Below are 20,392 nucleotides of genomic sequence, written 5' to 3'. Positions count from 1 at the left end.
GTGGTGTCACTTATGTTTCATTTTATCCATTCTGATAGATGTATAGTGGTACCTCATTGTGGTTTCAATTCACATTTCCTTAATGATGACTAATGATGCTGAACATTTTTTCGTGTGTATGTATATTGTCTTCGGTGAGGTGTCGGCATGTCTTTTCCCCATTTTGTAATTGGATTGCTGGTTTTTTAAATATTGAGTTTTGAGTGTTCTTCAAACGTTTTACTTGACTCACTACTTTTTAAAAATGTTTTGTTGTGAACTTATATACAAAAAAGTAGAGAAAAGTACATTGAATCCCAGGGGATCTATCAACAAGCTTCAAAGCCATCAGTTTTTTGTTAATATTTTATTATTGTGTTATTTGCTTTTAAAAGCAAATTCAGACATACCATTTTACCTATAAAACATAACCACAATATCACTTCATAAAGTTAACATGTTATTTTTTAATGTTATCTAATATGTTCTTTTTATATAGAGAGAGTTAATCTGTTAGAATCAGAATCCAAACAAGGTCCTATATATTGCATTTGGTTGATTTGATAACTTACTTTATAACATAATCTGTACCATTCATCATAATCTAGTGCATTTTACAGAAACGCAGAATGCAAGACAAAGAGTTACCCACGTAGAGTTTAGATATGTATGTACAAAGGGAATAGATTCCCTTGCCTGAGAAAAAGGTTACTTTAAGCCAGCCTTTTCTGAAAAGTTCTCTGAAGATGGGGATGGGAACTATTAAGATGGGCATCCTGAAGTACAAGGGATCTAGTATCTCCTGGTAGAAGGAGAGGCACAAGTGCTTGGTAGAGCCTAAAGTGTATTGATTATACAGCATCGTATTAGTTATCCTTCACTACAAAAATGCTGTATAACAAACCACTTCAAAATTCAGTGATTTAAGTAGTATTTATTTAGCCCATGAGTCTACAGTTGATTTAGGTTGAACTTGACTTGGCAGTTATTTCTGACTTAGCTGGACTCACTCATGTGTCTTGCAGTCAGCTGGAGGCTACTGAGCCATGCCCAGAAGGCTAGTCTGGCCATGTTCTCATGGTGGTGGCAGAGGTGCAAAATCATCAAGCCCAGTCACACAAATGCTTTTCAAGCCTTTCCTTCAGTCATGTTTGCTACCATCCTGGTAACCAAAGCAAGTTTCAGAGTCAGAGTATGTTGGCACTCAGTTACATAGCAAAGAGCATGGATACAGGGAAGGGTGAACAGTTTTGGGCATTAATGCAGTCATTCAGTGATAGGTTTTTAAAGGAAAATACCATGTTGGTAAAGAAGGTGATACTAGAGTGGGAATTCTTTTGAAGGAAGAAATATCTTGGATTGAAGGAAATCTGAGAAGTAAAGATTATTGGCACATTAGTTTGTCAAATTAAAACCTCCTTTTCTAATATAATTGGCCACACAGCAGACTGAATACTTATTTTGTGGCTAAAATAAAGACTTTATGTATATGTATCATGCGCCATTAAAACAGTAGAAATGAACTGTGTGCCATTATAATGGCAATGATGATGAGGAGGAGCATATCAAATCCCAAGGGAAGAATTAATCGCAATGGAAGGACATGGATTAAGGGAATGGGTGTGCCGTGCCAGTATACTGAAAATCAACACTGTGCTGTGCAATGAACATATAAGGCATGTTTTGTCATTTCTCACAACTTTGAGAGAGAGATATTATCCCTACTTCTCAGGTGAGGAAATAGATTCAGGTTTAAGTAATTTGGCCAAAACTACACAGCTGGTAATTGGGTTAGCAATAAGCCCGATCTGTTGGACTCCTAAGCTATATCTACCAGTTGTTCTACAGCATACCCACCAGTTCATTCCTTTAACTCATACTTGAGCCTATGTTATTTGTTGTGAATTGGAGATACAAAGATGGGATGTACAGATAGCTATCTTTAAACTAGTATGATTTATATGAAAGTTATCAAATAGTTATAAAGATGGCACAAAGAAGGGTATGGCCATCTCTGCTTATATGTTTAAGCAGGAATGGGATGTGGTGATTGTTTAGGAGTACTTCACAGAAAAGACTCTTGAGTTGGATCTTGTTGAATGAATAGACATTCACTAGGCAGGCAAGGAATACCTCAAAGGATGGCATCCCAGGAAGAGGGATGTGCAAAAGTCACAGAGGTAGAAAATAACAGGGTAAGTTTGAAAAACTAAGTATAACTATAGATTATGTTATGAGTTGGGGGGAAAGCAAGAGATGGTTTGGGAAGGTACAGTGGGCCGAGGTCATGGAAGAAAAGGCATTTAACACTTGGCATTCACTGCCTAAGCAGAGGCTGGAAAATAACAGTTATACTGTGATCAGTAGTATCCCTGACCTCACCGAGGTGAAGGGAGGCAGGCTCAAAACATCCTGATGTCTCACCAGCTCATTTGGGATATGTTCACAAAGCATCATTTATACTCTTAGTGCCATAGATAACAAGTCTTTTGTGAGCATTTTTGAAATACTTTGAAATTTAATATTTATTGTGTTATTTATTCATGATCATCTTTTCTATTTCTTTCTAGGCAGAACGCGTTCATGAGTTAAATGAAGAAATTGGTAAATTGTTAGCCAAGGTAGAACAATTAGGAGCTGAAGGAAATGTGGAAGAATCCCAAAAAGTAATGGATGAAGTAGAGAAAGCACGGGCAAAGAAAAGAGAAGCAGAGGTAAATTCTTAATAATAGTAGATAAAGCCTTAGTATCTGTACTTCTTGAAGAACATATATTTGACTAGAAATTATTGAAAAGTTACTATTAAAGGGAATTTAAGCCAATTTAAAAAGATTTAAGTGTTTATACTAATGGGTTTTGTTTCAAAATTAGTGGTTTATTGGAATTTGGAGCCATTGATCTTTTGAAATTTATTATTGGTAAATGAAATTAAACTAGCAGCCAGTCATACACACTCAACAGTTACACACTTATAGCAGATACACATACACTCTCCACATATGCTTGGTGACTGTGATAACCTGTCCCCCACTCTACTCCCGTGCGACTATAGTGTTGCTTTTTTTCTCACCTTAGTACCTCTCACCAATGTATTTTGGCTCTTAAGAGGGCAGAGTCTATTGAGGCAAGGTCAGAAAAAGGAAGGTAAGTCCTGTCACTCAAACTGCTTTGGGGTGCCTGCTCTTTTTCCTTCTTCTCTTATGTTCTGGTATCAGCTGCCGTTCTTCAGACTAGAGGGGAAAAACAGAGGGAAGCCATTTTCATACCTCGTCCAGCATTCGTATTATCTTTTAATTCTATTTTTCCACGGACTTTTTGAAGTGTCCTTGTATATTTGCAATTTTCATGAAACCTCGTATATGTGTACTCAAAGCTTTGTTAACAATACACAGTAGCTTAACATCTTTAGCCTGTCCTATATTATCATTAGTTGATTTTTACTAAGGACGGCACATCAAAAAGTTTACTTGCCCATTATAGGTTGTATTCAGCTGAGCATAATAGAACACCTAACTTATGGTTTAACTAAAAATGGTTTTTGTTTTTCTCATAAATACTCAAGCTGATGTATAACGTAGCCCCATGATGGCTCCATAATGCCATCTATTATACAGGCTACTTTAACCTTTACATCCAGCCATCCTTACTGTATGGATTCATCTTCATGATTATTAATTTGTGGTAGTACTATGAACACTAAACCTAAAGCTTTACCTCTAAGGTAAGGTAAGTAGAAGAGGAAGAACAAAGCGCAAGAATTAAGTTGGCTTGCCTTCTTATGTCTGTGCCTGTGTGTTTTTTAATTATTTAAAATTTTATTTTGAAGTATTTTCAGGAAAGTGAAAGATAGTATAAAGAATTCCTTTATATTCTTCATCCAGACCTCTCAAATGTTAACATTCTGCAACATTTGTGTTATCATTCTCCCGCTCTGTGTGTATGTGTATATAAACTGTTTGTCAATAAGCTACAGATACGATGCCTCTTTTTCCCTAAATATTTCAGTGTATATTTTCTAAAAACAAGGATATTTTATTATATAAAACAGTACAATTATCAAAATCAAGAATTAACGTTGGGCCGGCCTGTGGCTCACTCGGGAGAGTGTGGTACTGATAACACCAAGGCCACGGGTTCAGATCCCATATAGGGATGGCCGGTTTGCTCACTGTGTGAGTGTGGTGCTGACAACACCAAGTCAAGGGTTAAGATCCCCTTACCGGTCATTTAAAAAAAAAAAAAAAAAAAAAGAATTAACGTTGATACAAGTAATCTAAAGACTTTATTCAAATATTGCCATTTGTCCCAATAATGTTCTTTATCATAAAAGAAAGAAAATTTTCTTTGTTCAAGATCCAATCCAGGATCACATGTTTCATTTAGTTGTGTCTCTTTAGTTTGGAACTTTTCCTCAGTCTTTCTTTGCCTGATCTGATCTTGACAGTTTTGACAAGTATCGGCCATTTATTTTACAAAATGTTCTTCAGTTTGGGTTTGTCTGATTTTTTCCTCATGGTTAGCTTTTCTGATAGGAATACCATTGAAGCGATGATGTAGCCTGTCAAGAGGCACGTGTTAGTGTTTGTCCCATTTCTGGTGATGTTGCCTGTTTTCCCCCTGGGAAGTTGCTGTGTTTTCTTTTTGTAATTAATAAGTATTTTGGTACTGACACTTTCAAGACTGCAAATATTCTGTTTCTCATCACTTTTGATCCATAGGTTATAGCAGCCATTGGTGATTTTTGTCTGAATCTATTGACTACCTTTTAAAGAACTTTCGTGTAGATTCCATCCAGCGGTTTCCACTTATATCTCCTTAGCAAAGGCTACTTGGAAGCTTGGAAATATAAGTACAAGGGTACTTCAAAATGTTTGTAGAAAAATAGAACTAAAAGATACTATGAATCTTTCTATGAACTTTTAGAAGTACCCTTGTACTTTTAGCAGGGCATGTTGCTGCTTCAAACAAAAACCAGAATTCTCTCAGTAAAGAAAAAGGGGACAGTGGATAGGCAACCTACCAATTTTTATTTTTTCATTAATAAAATGGGTGAGTACAGGACATCTGAATCTCAGTAAGGCACCTTTCCTCTCTTGTCTCATAGAACTGCTCATTTTGTTGGGGAGTCTATCATTTGTATGCACTGTCCACATTTCCAAAGCAGGAAAGAAGGTCCGTGGGAAGGAAGGCAGAGGAAGGAAGCTGTAACAGTGTGGAAGACACACATTCCTTCTCTGCAAGTGTGGGCAACTTCTGCTTCCTTGATCCCTCACTGATGTACAGTATTGAGTCTGCTACATCTCATTTTTAACAAAAGTTATAAGAAACAACATTGTAGAACATCAAGAAAACCTTTTCAGAAAGTTGTATTCTGTATTATGGTGGAATTGTCATGGTAGTTTCTTGGCAAAGGGTATTTTAGTCTGTGACTTTTGACCTTTAGTGGAAAAGTCTCAAGGACAGAGGACAGGGGTAAAGGGGAACTTAAAATTTTCAAGACAGAAAAATAGCCATGCTTTTGTATATTCGTTAGAAAATTTTTTTGTATAAGCATAGTATATTTTAATTGTATGACTTTTAATGAGGTTTATATGATTATTGTTTTTCTCATTTTTGTTTAGGAAGTTTATCGGAATTCTATGCCAGCTTCCAGTTTCCAACAGCAGAAACTTAGAGTCTGTGAAGTCTGCTCTGCCTATTTAGGTCTTCATGATAATGACAGACGACTGGCTGATCATTTTGGGGGTAAACTGCACCTGGGATTTATTGAAATAAGAGAGAAGCTTGAAGAATTAAAGGTACATTGGCAAGTTAATATCCTCCGCTTTATCCTATTGAGCCACTTGTTCTTTTGATCTGTGTTAGTTGTCTTTTTATACAGTATTCTTGACTGTGATTCAGATATATTTAGTATTTAGTATCTGTTAACAGTTCATACTCAATGATACAGGATTGTAAATGGAGATTCAAGCTGGTTTAATGGATAATGTCTGAGAAGTAGACTTTTAAATACTGTCCTGTCATTCTGGGAGGTAGCATTTTGTGTTGGATATGATGCTGAATTAGGAATCTTTTAAAATGGTTTCTAAACCAATTCTTTTGTACACAGTCTCCTAAAATTTCTGTTGTTATGTCTCTATTCAGTAGAGTCAGTAATAGTATTAATATAATAATATTTTCTAGGAATATTGAGAAAATGAGCCCAATATTTATTTGATATATTTTGTAATTCTTCACTAAATAGCAGGCTTGTAGATCCTCTAGTTTTATTTTATGCTGCTGCCCCCATTTCAGAAAACTTAGGATGAAACCTATTTTTTAAAAAGGACAATTATATTACTTAAATGTATAGGCTGTTGTGAGAAAGGCAGCACAGTTCTTATTCATCTCCTGAGTTTTCTTGAGAGGATATACAAACACAAAAAATGTGGGGGTATTTCAGAAGTGGTAAAGATTAAGGCAGTCAGTGGATATCATCAGTTTATCTTTCAACAGGCTGTGGCTAGGTTCTTTCTTTTCCTTTTTTCTTTTTTGGCGACTGGCCAGTACAGGGATCAAACCGCACACCTTGGTGGTTACCAGCACCATGCTCTAACCAACAGAGCTAACTGGACAACACCTTGTGTGGCTAGGTTTTAAAGAATTTTGACACTGTAATGTTCCTTCATGAACTGAGGACTGGCCCAAAGATGGGAAACACTGGATAGTCACTTTTTATGCAGTTATTATTACTGGAATTAACCCAAGATCCATAGCTTAACATTTAAAATAATGTGGGATCAGAAAATGCTCAGGGACATCTCCATATTTGCTGTTAACAGTTCACTCTTCTCACTATTCTGAGTAGTTAGGATGATCTCAACTAAGTTTTTAAAAAATATCAAAATGACTTTCATTATAGCAAATGGTTGTTGGGCTCTAAGTTAAAACTCAAAGATGGTACCTACTTGGGAGTCTTTGTAGATATAGACGCAGCAACAGAATCAGGATGGTAATTGGAAGTGACAGGAGAACATTTTTATTTTAGAAATCATAGGGCACGTGGGAACTTGTAGTGATTTGTAATGGCTGATGTTCTTAAAAATACAAAATAATGCTGGAAAACATGCAGAGGAGAAAAATCTTATAGAAGTGATTTTGACATGTCATTAAGAAATTATGGTGAAACATGAAATTTTACAAGATTTCCATGAAAGGGGGAAAGATTTTAGAAAGCAGATTGTAAGAGTAATGATTATACCTGGCAAAACTTGAAACTAAATTGTTATTAGACAGATTTTGATGTTAATTGTACTATATTGGAATCCAGAAATGGTAAAGTTTAGGGTAAAGTTAATTAAGAATGGATGCAGTAAATATGCTCCTCATTTATTATTCTCATTTTTAAGAGAGTTGTAGCTGAGAAGCAGGAGAAAAGAAACCAGGAACGCCTGAAACGAAGAGAAGAGAGAGAGAGAGAAGAAAGGGAGAAGCTGAGGAGGTATGGAGTATTTCAAGTTGAATCTCCCCAGTTCTAAAAAGAGATACAAGATTTTAGATATGAATAAATCTATCATGGAACATGGAAAATTTCTTACTTTTTAAAAACATTACCGTGTAAAAACAATGTTTATACAAATATATTAACTGTTGGCTATTTAGCTAAAGGTGATTTCCTTCAAAATGTGTGAAATAGTGAATAAAGTGTGCTTCATATCTTTATTTCTTGTAAGATTTATAAAAAACCCTTTTCTAGCCCTCTGATTTTTTATATTGGGCAAGATTTATACCAGGTTGGCATAGAACTGTTTTTAGATTTATGATGTGTTTTATACTTGTTGATAAAAGGTTTCGGTTTTTTGTTTCATTGATTATTTTACATTGAAGTTTGTTTCTTTATTTCCTCAATTCTAGGAGCCATAAACCATAAAACATTCCATTAACTTAATCGCTAAATGTACACGATTCTGCTTATATCACTATTAATTGATATAAAGTCTTATAATCCTTTATATTTAGAAAGTCTAAACATTCTTCTGAGTCCTTTACCCATTGGCCACTAAAATTGTGTAGCATTATGCTGGCAACATTCTTTGTAACTTGTCTTCATAACTTCCTTAACAATGTCAGGATGGACAGGCACACCACAAAGGATTACCTGTAGTTCTAATTTATAGTGTTCCTTAATCATATTACACATCTCTGAAATTTAAATACCTTCTCTTCAAAGTTAGTAGATGTGCCTAAGTTAATTAAAACCCATTACTATATGTGAGTAGGTCATGCTAACTTCCACTAAGCTTTGAGCATGTTATACTCAGTCTATTTTAAGAAGTTTAAAAGGACTTCATTTGTTACATGCCTTGTAACAGTTAATCTTTTTGCAATGTAATGACAGAATGAAAGCTACATGTGGGTATCATCCCTTTTTAGGGGAAGTGTTGTCAGTCCTCTGTTGACACACATACACGCACACGTTTTTTATTTACCATATATATATATATATATATATATTTTTTTTTTTTTTTGAGGCTGGCCAGTACGGGATCCTTGACCTTGGTGTTATCAATACCGCGCTCTAACCAGCTGAGCTAACCAGCTGGTCCATTTACCATGTATTTTACCTCAGAGCTTTATCTTCTTGCTGTTTTGTATATACTTTGCTCTTATGGGAATATTGCCTAGTATTGTAATATTCAAGACAATGTAAATGACATTTTAAGTAACATTGGAAATCTCTAAGATTCAACTGAGTAACGGTCAAATGAGAACAAATTACACTTTCACATTCTCAGATGATGAGAAAGTACATCACATCTTACTCCTTCACTTGCCAACTGGCAAGTTTCTTTTGACATTGATTATAAAATGTAACCCTATTTCAGAAATGTTAAAAATTTTTTTTTTTTTTTTTTTTTTTTGTCTTTTTCGTGACCGGTACTCAGCCAGTGAGTGCACCGGCCTTTCCTATATAGGATCCGAACCCGCGGCGGGAGCGTCGCCACGCTCCCAGCGCCTCCCTCTCCCGAGTGCGCCACGGGCTTGGCCTGAAATGTTAAAAATTTTTTAATCTATGAACTTGAAGAAATATAACTAAGTATGGAAGATGAAGAAATTATAAGCTAGTATAAAATTATACAATCCAGGATTCCAACCATGGTGTTGAAAAGGATAAACAACAAAAAGTCACTAGCAATTACTGGATGCTTACTATATGCCAAACACTGTACTAAGGAATTGACCTATATTAGTTCGACTAATCTTTACATACACACACACAGCTGTACCTGTGAAGTTTTTATTATTATCCCCCTTTTGCTAAGGAAAGACAAACTTAAAGGAACATATGTAACTTACTCCACGTCACACACATGGCGAGTGGTAGAGCCAGAGCTAAAACTCACATCTGGCTAAGTCCAAAGCCACACTTTCAGACATGCTATTATCCACCAAAAAATCCCTGTGGCATTCTGTTTACCATAGTATTATCTATTACTATTTATTGACCATTAACTGTGTGCTGGGAATGTCAATAATGCATTATATAAGAGTATCTTATTTCATGTAAAGAAACAGATGTTGCAAGATTGAGCTGAGTGTTCTAAGGATTATAGTATGAGATTGTAGCTCCAAAGTATATGCATTTCAGATCATAGAAATTCCACTCTGATCCCAGAACAGAAAAAGAAATGACAAAGATAAAAAAGAATTTTTTTCCAGGCTGAGAAGTGTTTTCTAGAGAATTAGGGAGTTGTAATTTACTGTGTCTTAGTCTCCCAAGAGCATGTTCTTTTTCTTTGTTTGTTTTTGGTGGCTGGCCAGTACAGGGATTCTGGACCTTGGTGTTACCAGCACCACACTCTAACCAACTGACCTAATAGGCTAGCCCTTGTATATTCTTTTTTTAAGAGCCAGGTAGGTATACTGAGTTAAGAGAGCCCATATGGCAAGGTGGGGAAGTCTGTAGCATTTGTGGTGCATTTTGGAAAATTTGTTTGCATAAGTACATGCCTTTATATTTATAAAATTAATATAAAAATTAAAAATCAGGAAGAATGTAATTTAACTGCACACTGCACACTTTTCTTATTTATAGTCACTTTTCTAAACACAAATATTCTTTTTTTAGGTCTCGATCACATAGCAAGAATCCCAAAAGGTAGGTATTACACAAAATAAATATAAGTAGTGAAGCTGTGTTTTTTAGTCAGTTTTTATAGATTACAGATCTTTTAAAAATTAATGAGAATTAATAGTACTTTATTTCTTTTGTAGTTTTTTTTTTGTTTGTTTGTTTTTAAGATGACCGGTAAGGGGATCTTAACCCTTGACTTGGTGTTGTTAGCACCACACTCTCCCAAGTGAGCTAACTGGCCATCCCTATAGAGGGATCTGAACCCGTGGCCTTGGTGTTATCAGCACCACACCCTCCCATGTGAGCCCTGGGCTGGCCCCTCTTTTTGTAGTTCAATTTTGAGCATCGTCATTTGAGGAGAAACTAGTCAGAAGATACTCGTGAACTACAATTTAGTTTTATCAGAATAAAATTTGACATAGTGCTCTGGAGTTATGTGGGAAAGCTAAAATTATTTCAAAGTGTTTCTTTGAAATCTTTTTTTAGAAGCTCAGTAAATATGTAACAGGATTTATTTTTGTAAAATCAGTTTATGTGGTACATTTAAGAAGCACATTCTAAGAAGTACACTTGTCGAAAATATAAGTAGGTTAACTAGTTGGATAAATTTTTGAATGAAAGATCCACGTGACTTAGGGGAAACTAAAATGTTTAGTATACACTTCAATCTTGACTTTGTATGAGTTTTTTTACTCATCTATCTGTAGAGCGATCATAAAAAGCTTTCAGAGGGGCACTTACAGCCTTAAAGAGGAAGAGGAAAAGATAATACTTTGTTTCGACTTTCAGTGTTAATATTTGGGGGCTTTTTGAAGACTTTCTTTATAGTTTTTACTAGTTACTGACAAATTTTTTCTGTTTTTTTTGGTGGCTGGCCGGTATGGGGATCTGAACCCTTAACCTTGGTGTTACAAGGTGGTGCTCTAACTAACTGAGCTAACCGGCCAACCCCATGACAAATTTTTTCTATCTGAGAAAGGTGAGGAAACATGTTCTACTTCATCACTGTTCTCGGTTCTTCACTAGCCATTCTCATTCCTGTTGTTGAGCCTTTCTTCATGAATCCATTCCCACCTAGAATTCCCTTTCTTATTCTTTTCCAAATCTTATCATTCCTCTTGTTTAGATCACATCTTCTTTCTGAAAGCTTCTGAGTACTCTAAACTCTAGATAGTAACTATTTGCCAGAAACTTTTACCTAAAAAGTAGGGCATTCGTTGTTATGAAAGAAAAACCTTGTTTCTATTTACCTTTTAGTACTTTTTAGAATCTTTCAGTTGTATTTTTGCTTAAAACACTAAAAAACTAACAGACATTAATAAATGAGACCAATTGTGTCAGCTAATTTATATCGTGAGTTTCTCAGGTCCAAGATGAGAAGTAGAAACATTAAATGATGATACCGCTGTTGTTTACTGGTTAGTTATTATAAGCTGATCCCTTTGTTGAAAAGATAAAGTATTTGTACATAGAACATCCTTGGATATTTGGGCCAGAAATTTAATTTCCACCACTGTAGTCCAAGCCACCTCTTACCTTGATGTTACGATAGCCTCTTAACTGGTCTCCTTATTTCTATGATTACCCACACCCCTTCTCCACTTCAGTCTATTTTTCACACCCTTTAAAAAATGAAATAGATCATGTCATCCCTCTGTTCAAGCCCTCCAAAGGTTTTCTATCTCATTCACAGGAGAAGTCAAAGTCCTTACCTTAGCTTTTAAGTAGGGTGACCATATAGCCCAATCTGTCCTGGGATAGTTCTGGTTTATGTCTATTGTCTCAATATTTATTAATAGCTCTCCATTTCACTTTGTACAATTTAGCTTTCAGAGCCTCCTGCTTTGAATGATAAAGTATTTGGTCAGCCTGCCTGTAAGACCCTGATGTTACTCTCCTTTGCACACTTCATTCCAGTCAATCTGATCTCTTCTGTTGCTTCAACATGCTGAACTTTCTCCCTCCTCAGGGCCTTTGCATCTGTGTTCCCTCTACCTGGAGCACTCTTCTCTGAGGTGGCTGATTCGTTTATTCCCTTACTTCTTTCAGTCTTTGCTTAAATACTGTTCTATCAGAAAAGCCTTTCCTGTCTATCCTACATAAAATGTTACCACCCATTTCTCTATCCTTCTTTACCCTACTTAATATATAATTTCTTCGTTATCTGACACATCTTTTTTACTGCGTGTGTGTGTGTGTGCGTGCGTGCATGCGTGCGTGCGTGCGTGCGAGATCTGTACCTTTTCTAGAATATAAGCTCCAAGAGGTCAGGGACTTTATTATTTGCTCCTTAATCTCCATAGTACCTAGAACAGTGCAGTAGGCACCCAGTAAATATTTTTTGAATTAATAATTGTCTAGAATTTTTAAAAAGATGAATAAAATTATGCAGTGGAAGAAATAGATTCATAATAGCTACCTCAAAATAAGTAGTTAAACAAAATATCATTTGCTAAAACTTGTATTAAATGAGCTTTATATTCCTTCTCTCTGCTCCTTTTTAGAAATTATTCTATTCAATTGTGGAAATATTCTGTTCAGCTGTGGTTGACAATATGTACCTTTCTTTGACTATAATGTCAATATTAGCTGAATGCTTTTAAACTTCATTTATAACAAAATAATCATTTGAAAATAAACTAGTTTGTAAACTATATCTATCACCCGCATAATGTGCTTTCGAACTTATATCAAATTATGAGAAAATATTACATTTTTTAGTAACTTTAAAAAATTTAACAGCTTTATTTTTAATTTACATACTGTACAATAGGATTTACCCATTTTAAGTGTACAAGTCAAGGATTTCAACAAACTTGCACACCTTCCCCCTTGCTTTTCCTCAAGTGTTTCTGTCTTCTGCATGCTGTCCTTACCCTCAACACATATAACACACACACACCATACAAGTTAGTTTATGAGCCCATTGAGGCTATCGAAGTGTTTTTTCTTCTCTACTCCTGTGCACTTATTAGAATTTTTTCCTTCTTTTGTAATTTAAAGTTCTCTAAAGTGATTTTTGCATTTTTTTCTTTCAGATTATGTGCTACTTGAATAGAGAACTGTCTTACTGTGTTTTTATTACACTGTGACTAGGCCTGTTGTGGGCATTCAAAATTTATTTCTAGAATCGTATAAATGGTTATATAATTTTTCTAATCCAGAAAGCTAGTAATTTATCCTAAGCAATATTCTTTCTCATGCCTCTCCTTTCTTCTGTCCATGTTCATCAGGTACATACTTAATGTCTAAAGTTTGCTAGCAGTCTTAGAAGTTTAAATGAAATTAAATTCATAAAGCATCTAGGTAATGTAATCCCTGGCATATAGTAGTGGTACAGATGGTTGCCTTCATTTTTAAAATATATATTCCTGATATAAATTTATACAATCCTCATTGACTTCTGAGAATTAGTGTTTTAATTTTTATTTTGAAATTTTAGTATGTAGCTATTAACATGACAGCAATTTATTTTAGTGTAGATTTAGCTGACTTGGAATAGAATTGGCCTTAAGTGAGGCTACTGAAGAATAGTTTCTCTTTAAAGAAAAGGCTGTAGTAAATGAGAAATGTAGTGTTGACAAATCTAAAAACGAAATCAAATACTATTTTTTGTAGGTCCAGGTCCAGAGAGCATCGCAGACATCGGTCTCGCTCCATGTCACGGGAACGCAAGAGGCGAACTCGGTCTAAATCTCGGGAGAAACGCCATCGCCACAGGTCCCGCTCCAGCAGCCGCAGCCGCAGCCGCAGCCACCAGAGAAGTCGGCACAGTTCTAGAGACAGGAGCAGAGAACGATCCAAGAGGAGGTATTGACGTGTTGGTCAGAGGATATGAAGCTACCTTGATGTTTTAGAGTTGTTTGTGTTTACTAATGTTACTTATGTTTAGAGTATAGATTATTGGTTTGAAACTTGCATCTGGTAATATGTACACATTTATGTGTAGGTATGTAACACTTTTTTCCCTGATTATATAGGTAGTTCAGAAAGAACATACTTAAGAGCCAGAGTAAGAAGTTGGAACCAATATGTGCAGAGGTTATTGCTTTTCTCTGCTTAGTGTGTCTTGGAAAAAAAAGTACTTTATGGGCAAATAATTTTAGGTACCAATACTGTTAGAGTTTTTTCAATATGTATTAGCAAATTAGGGGCTCTGAGAAGTCCTTTCATTAAAAGCATTGTTTAGCTTTGTTTGACTTAACTGTTTTCCAAACTTATTTGAGCTGGTATACTTTTTCAGAGCAGGTTGTTCTAGTATATTCTTGTTTATTCGGCGCTGTAGGCATGTGTTGTTACATACTTTTAGCTTGGTGGGGTAGATTCAGAATTTTAAGGAAGCTACAAAATTTCCTTAGTATAACCAGAACACTCAAAAGGTGCAAGGAAGGCAGACAGTAGGGTAAGGTATATTAAAGAACCTGAATATCTGTTGAGAACAGACAATGGGTTAGAATGTGGTAGAGGAGTTTAGCACTTACAGTCTTAAATAGACCAAGCTCCCAAAACTTGTCAGGTCACATGAAGCTCTTAATCCAGGTAATTTCTATGGAATGTAAAACCATGCTTAAAATTGCTTTGTTCTTGACAACTATTCTTAAGCATATATGGTAAACATTTTTTTGAGTGCCTAGTACCTACTGGTCTTATATTTCCTGTGGATTACTTCACATAAAGTCCATAATAGAATCCACAGAAAGCTGTTAAAATCTTGCCATTTTTTTGACTCTCAACTAGCCATCCCCTCAAGTCACTAACAAGCTGAGTTTGTCAGTAGGCTCTCAATCAATATTTTCTTTATTTTTTATATTCTGGCCTTGTTCCAAGTAGTCCTTGAGGTGATTTTAATCAGTAAGAATTGTATACTTTTTACTACTAGAGGGAGGCTTAGTAAGAAATAACAAAGAAATATAACACAGTGGAGCAACTTTATTTGAGTTGCCTGAAGAAGTTTACTGTGTGAATTAGAACACAGGACTGACATCTTTGATGATAATGAGACTCATATAAGAGTACATATTATAAAGTGCTAAACTGTATATCATACGGTAAATGATCTGAGAGTTTAGATGAGGGTAATACCAGAGTAATCAAAAATGGCTTCAGGTTGATATTTAGTTGATAAAACTTAAATAAAGTGGGGATAATTTGAACAGGTAGAATCAGGTAGGAAGAAGATATTCCATAAAGAGTGAATATATCACAGGCAAATGCAAAGAATGAGCAGGGAATTTGTAAGGGGCAGAATGTGATTTGTAGGCCACTTGTGTCATATTCTTGAAACTGGATTTTAGAGGCCAGTCTCAGTGCAGTGCCCAGAAATATGCATTTTTAAAACCTTCTCCATCTTACCTGTACACTAAATTTTGATAATTATCCTGCTAGGTGATATAAGGTCTAGACAATTTCTATTTACTATTCTACTACGATTTCATTGCTTCTGGTGTTTGTGAACTCTTACATGTCTTTATTGTCTGGGGATAGGAGGGATGGGTGTGAAGTCTCCTCTTCTGATATTGTATTATCTTAGTCCCTGATGCTTCCAGAATTTATGAAGTTGTATAGCAAATTTTTCCACCATACTACATGACACTCCTTGCATCTAAGATTTTTAGCATGTTCATATAAAAGATTATTTTTGTAAAATTATTAAAAGTTTTGCTTTTCTAAAGAGCACTTCTCATCTTTGAATTCAAATTATTCTTTTAAAGCACTTTTCTTTGTTTTTACCAAGAATTAGCAGATACTTGCTATTAAAACCTACATGTTATTACATAGAAGTTAACATCAATTTATTGCTACATTTTTGGGTTTAATTTTTCAACGTAAAAGTTCCCATTAAAAGCCTTTTAAGGTTTGCAGTTGTATTGCCCCTGCTGTGAAATATTGGTCTGTGATATAAGTAGATTGTCTTTGTGATATTTCTCTGGCAATAGTTACCCTGGGCAAATGAGGACCATTTGCATCTTTCTGCTTCTTCTGTTAAACATGTGTAACGCAGACTTCAGTCAGACTACTTTGGTTCCATGGCCTTGGCCAAATAATGTAATTATCCCACCAGTCTTCCCCCATCTACTAAGTAGAGGTAGTAAGAGTACCTGCTTTATAAGAATTATTGGTAGTTTGAGTAAAAATGTGTATGGAAACTGCTTATGTGTGGGACATTATAATTTCTCACAAAACAGTTGATGCTTATCCCATAGTTGTTTTTCAGTTATTATTACTGACCTCCAGGACTTTACCAGCATCTGGTGTCCTTATTCTTATGTATCATTTTATCATATCTCTTCATAATTACATGTCTACAACGGCTTTAGGTAGGGCTAGTATAGACTTCCAATCATTAGACTTGCACTGTGTGGTTTTTTTTTCACCTCACTTCAAAATAAAGCTCATTAAAACCTTAATTAGTATGCTCAAAGTTGACATTATTTCATCTTTTTTGTTTAACCCTCCTTAACTATATTTCTAAAACTGAATGCAGTAGTATTTAAAAAACTTTTTCCTGCCTTATTTTTTCGTGAAAGTATTACTTATTCAGGTTCTCAGCAGTGCCTTAGATCCTAATTCTGAACATGGGTTAAATGAGACAATTATGTAAAAGTACCATGTCACCTACAAAGAGCCAAATGTAATATATGTTACTGATTCATTCTAGGTGCTGAAGGGATAGAAGATACTATATTTATTCTGATCCTGTAGCATTCCTTGGTTTTCCTTCTGATTGAATCTCTGATCTGAGCTTTTTTTGTTATTATTTACCTTTCTCATTGAAGATGGATATGGGAATAGAGAAGGTAGTATAAGGAAACAGTTATGGTTGTTAATCAAGATTTATTATAGTGTAATCATCTCTGTCTTCCATTCTGTTTTTTTCTGTTGGTTGAATGAGCTAACTCAGGAGGAATAAAGCACTTTAAAAAATAATAAATGATTATTTAAAGCCATGTTATTAGTTAAGTAGTTCTCTTACCTAAGTCAGGTGTTGGCAAGCTGTTCCCTACAGGCCAAATCTGGCCCATAGCCTGTTTTTGTTCAGCCAGCAAGCTATGGATGGTTTTTACATTCTTAAAGGGTTGATAAAAAGAAAAGGAAGAATACTACCACAGAGACTATATGCGGCTTACAAAGCCTCAGATATTTGCTCTCTGGCCAGACGGCAAACAGTAAAGGTTTGCTGACCATTATTCTAAGTTATTAATTTCCATCCAATTGAAATCTATATTTTACTATATATTTTTTTAAAATTTCATACTACCCTTCACTTTTTAAAGCTATTATCTATATGTTTTTTATATTAAATACCTATTTTATGAATTGGAGAAGCTTTATGATTATCTCTGAGAAATGAGAGTCTTGCTAGGCTATGCTTTTCCTTAGCTATTTTCACTCTTGTTTTAGTGCCCTTATAACTACAGTGGTGCTCTTTTCTCTCAGAAAACTCTTCTGTCTTGGGTGTATACTTATATATGTCTTCAGCTTCAGTAGCTTAATATTTATCCTATTCTTTAATTTGGATTTTGGGTTTCCCAACATATTTTGCTCCTCAAATTAATATTTTTCAGATCCTCAAAAGAAAGATTCAGAGACCAAGACTTAGCCTCACGTGACAGAGACAGGAGTTCAAGAGACAGATCACCTCGTGACAGAGATCGAAAAGATAAGAAGCGGTCCTATGAGAGTGCTAATGGCAGATCAGAAGACAGGAGGAGCTCTGAAGAGCGCGAAGCAGGGGAGATCTAATTAGCTGTGTACATATCTTCAATCCTTAAGCTTCCTATGGAGTTACATACTATTGTTTAGTGTACAGCTGTTCAGGGTGGCACAGTGAGCAGTTCCAGACACCGACCCAGCTAGTCTAGATGTACAGTACCTACCTTGATCTGAACTGAACCTGTTTTCGTTGATGAAGCCTAAAACTATATCCATAGTTTCTGTTGAACCTGTAATACAATTCTGAAAGTACAGTTTTATATAATAAGATGCTGATCTCTTTATTCTTTCAAGTAGGAGTGATAGTGAACAAATTGTGTTACCTGCCTTGGGATTTTTTGAACATTTGTAAAATGCTGTCTTCCTTTCTAGTCCAAACAACAGCAGCTTTGGTAATTTTTCTTTTTAATTCTTCTTTCTCTGACTTTTGTATCCCCTAATACCTGCACCCTCTAATTATAATACAAGGGGGGGCAGGGAAGCAGTATAACTTCTTTTCTAAGGTTCTATTCCCATTATTAATTACTAGCTGATTACAGTTCAGAGCATTTATAATGGAATGCGTGCTGGAGAAATTTAAAATACTAGGAGTTTCTTTTGTTTGTTTAACGGTGCCTATTTAGAGTTGGAAGTTGAACAGCTGTTGCATTATATACTTTTGCTTTTTTATTGAAATTTTGAAATCAAACTTGTCTTGATTTTTCTGTTCTATTGAATTGCTATGTTCAGGATGTTCTGAGGGGGGTGGGGGCAGGGACTCTTTCGTAATAAGCACTTGTTTTGTGTGTGGAGTGTAAAGCTACACCCTTATTGTAAAAAATAATAATAATAATAAAGTGAAAGAAACAATCACCACCACCATCATTAAACTGTAACTTGTCTAGTAAATTGTCATTAGAACTGTTTGCTACGGGCATTTCCTCTATTCTGTTACATCATTAAGAGTGCCTTATTCTGCAAGGCACCAATGGAAATAGATACTTGCAAAGATTCCAGATGAACTGTTGCTCCACCAGGGCCCCTTGCTGACTGTATTTTAGCTACTTCAGGGCTGTCTGTAATAACCGATACAGAGAAGGACTGGACTGACAGAAGAAATTGGGGTGTTTTTTTTTTTTGTTTTTCTTTTTCAATAAACCTAAATAAAAAAACAGTGAATGTAAGCAACATAATGAGACTAAGTTTCTGCACTGAAAAGTTGCACTAGTGAAATATATTGATCACCTTTTAAGAACTATTTCTGTCTTTGGTCCCCAAAGTTTGACAAATTTGATGTGACAGAGGAGGAATGTGGGCCTCTGTGATTGTAAGAGAATGGCAGACTAATGCCATTCTAAGTGATAGCAGATTTACATAAAAAGGGACACTCATTAAGTTCCCAGTTTACCAAGCTAATGCCTCATTAACTGAAGGTTTCTGCCGTACTTGGTTCCACACATTCATCCTGTACACAGTTTAATCTGAGACCCATCTGCATCAGTGAACCACTTCCCTCCCTTCTCTTTTTTTTTTGGTTGCTGAGGAATTTTTTTTTTTTTTTTTTTTTTTTTTTTTATCTCCTTTGTTCCTGGTGGTCTGTGCTGTTCTTCTAAATCCTTACAAGTACTTTGGACTTAGTAACTTGGGGGTGTGGGGTAAAATCAAAAGGATTAGCTGGTAGGTGCAAGGAAGAATGTCTGGGACCTGACCCATTATAGTTAGTGATATATCCAGAGTTAGACAGTGAATTCTAAAACATACTTTAAAAATCCTTTTAGAACAATTCTGTTGCTTGGATACTTCTAGTATTTAGATTTTGGGATAAGCAGTCAACATTTTAAACAACCATCCTTGAGACAGACCAGCCACTCTGAATTAGAATAAGCCTAAAATCTGCGTACTTCTGTGTTAGCTGGTGACTGTAGTAGAAAGGATAACTAAGTTTAGTCATATTTGCAAAAACATTGACCTGTTGTGCTAAGTGTTTTATCTTTAATGGGGCTCTCTTCATTTTGCTGTCAAGTGTTCCCCCAAAGCTGCTTTGCTGAGCTGTATCAACAGCAGCAACCAACAAGGGGGGAAAATCCACTTAAGTAGGCATGTTTTTTTAAAGAAAGACTATTACCTCTCTAATTTTTTTTTTTTTTCTTTTTTTTCTTTTTTTTCTTTTTTCTTTTTTCTTTTTGATGGCTGGCTGGTATGGGTATCCGAACCCATGACCTTGGTGTTACAAGGCTGTACTCTAACCAACTGAGTTAACTGGCCAGCCCCCCTCTCTGATTATTAAGCCTAAAACCAAGGTTAACTTATCATTATCTTTTCCAATTTCCTTTTTTCCCCTCCAAGTTCCATTTTAAGAGTCTATTTTAATAAGGTTATTTTTGGAGGGCGGCTGGATGGTAAAGGGATCTGAACCTTTGACCTTGGTGTTGTAACACTGCTTAAGAGTCTATTTTAATAAACTAACAATAGCTTTCAATATTGACCCTTTGAGCCACAGCCAAGCATACATTACCGTTTCCACAAACACTTTTTGCCATTCAATGTGGTAATAAGAAATTCTTTCAAGATGGTTTTTAGGTAATGGCCCATCTATGTTATGTAAGT

The 20,392-nt window shown here is 35.4% G+C and overlaps 1 protein-coding gene across 5 annotated transcripts in view; it reads left to right on the top strand.

Moving 5' to 3' along the window:
* LUC7L2 (LUC7 like 2, pre-mRNA splicing factor) overlaps positions 1-18,969 on the top strand; it is a 59,793-nt gene extending 40,824 nt beyond the window's left edge. For all 5 annotated transcript variants that reach the window (XM_063100040.1, XM_063100038.1, XM_063100041.1 and 2 more), the window contains 6 exons: positions 2,550-2,693; positions 5,601-5,777; positions 7,368-7,459; positions 10,088-10,117; positions 13,712-13,903; positions 17,659-18,969. In XM_063100040.1, the coding sequence (XP_062956110.1) occupies positions 2,550-2,693; positions 5,601-5,777; positions 7,368-7,459; positions 10,088-10,117; positions 13,712-13,903; positions 17,659-17,836 (813 nt within the window). In that variant the 3' untranslated portion in view covers positions 17,837-18,969. The remainder of the gene's footprint in view (positions 1-2,549; positions 2,694-5,600; positions 5,778-7,367; positions 7,460-10,087; positions 10,118-13,711; positions 13,904-17,658) is intronic.
* The last annotated feature ends 1,423 nt before the right edge of the window (positions 18,970-20,392 follow it).

The sequence above is a fragment of the Cynocephalus volans genome, chromosome 6, assembly GCF_027409185.1.
Source record: "Cynocephalus volans isolate mCynVol1 chromosome 6, mCynVol1.pri, whole genome shotgun sequence".
Lineage (NCBI taxonomy): Eukaryota > Metazoa > Chordata > Mammalia > Dermoptera > Cynocephalidae > Cynocephalus > Cynocephalus volans.
The sequence above is the reverse complement of the archived record's forward strand: the minus strand, read 5'-3'. Positions and strand labels throughout refer to the sequence as shown.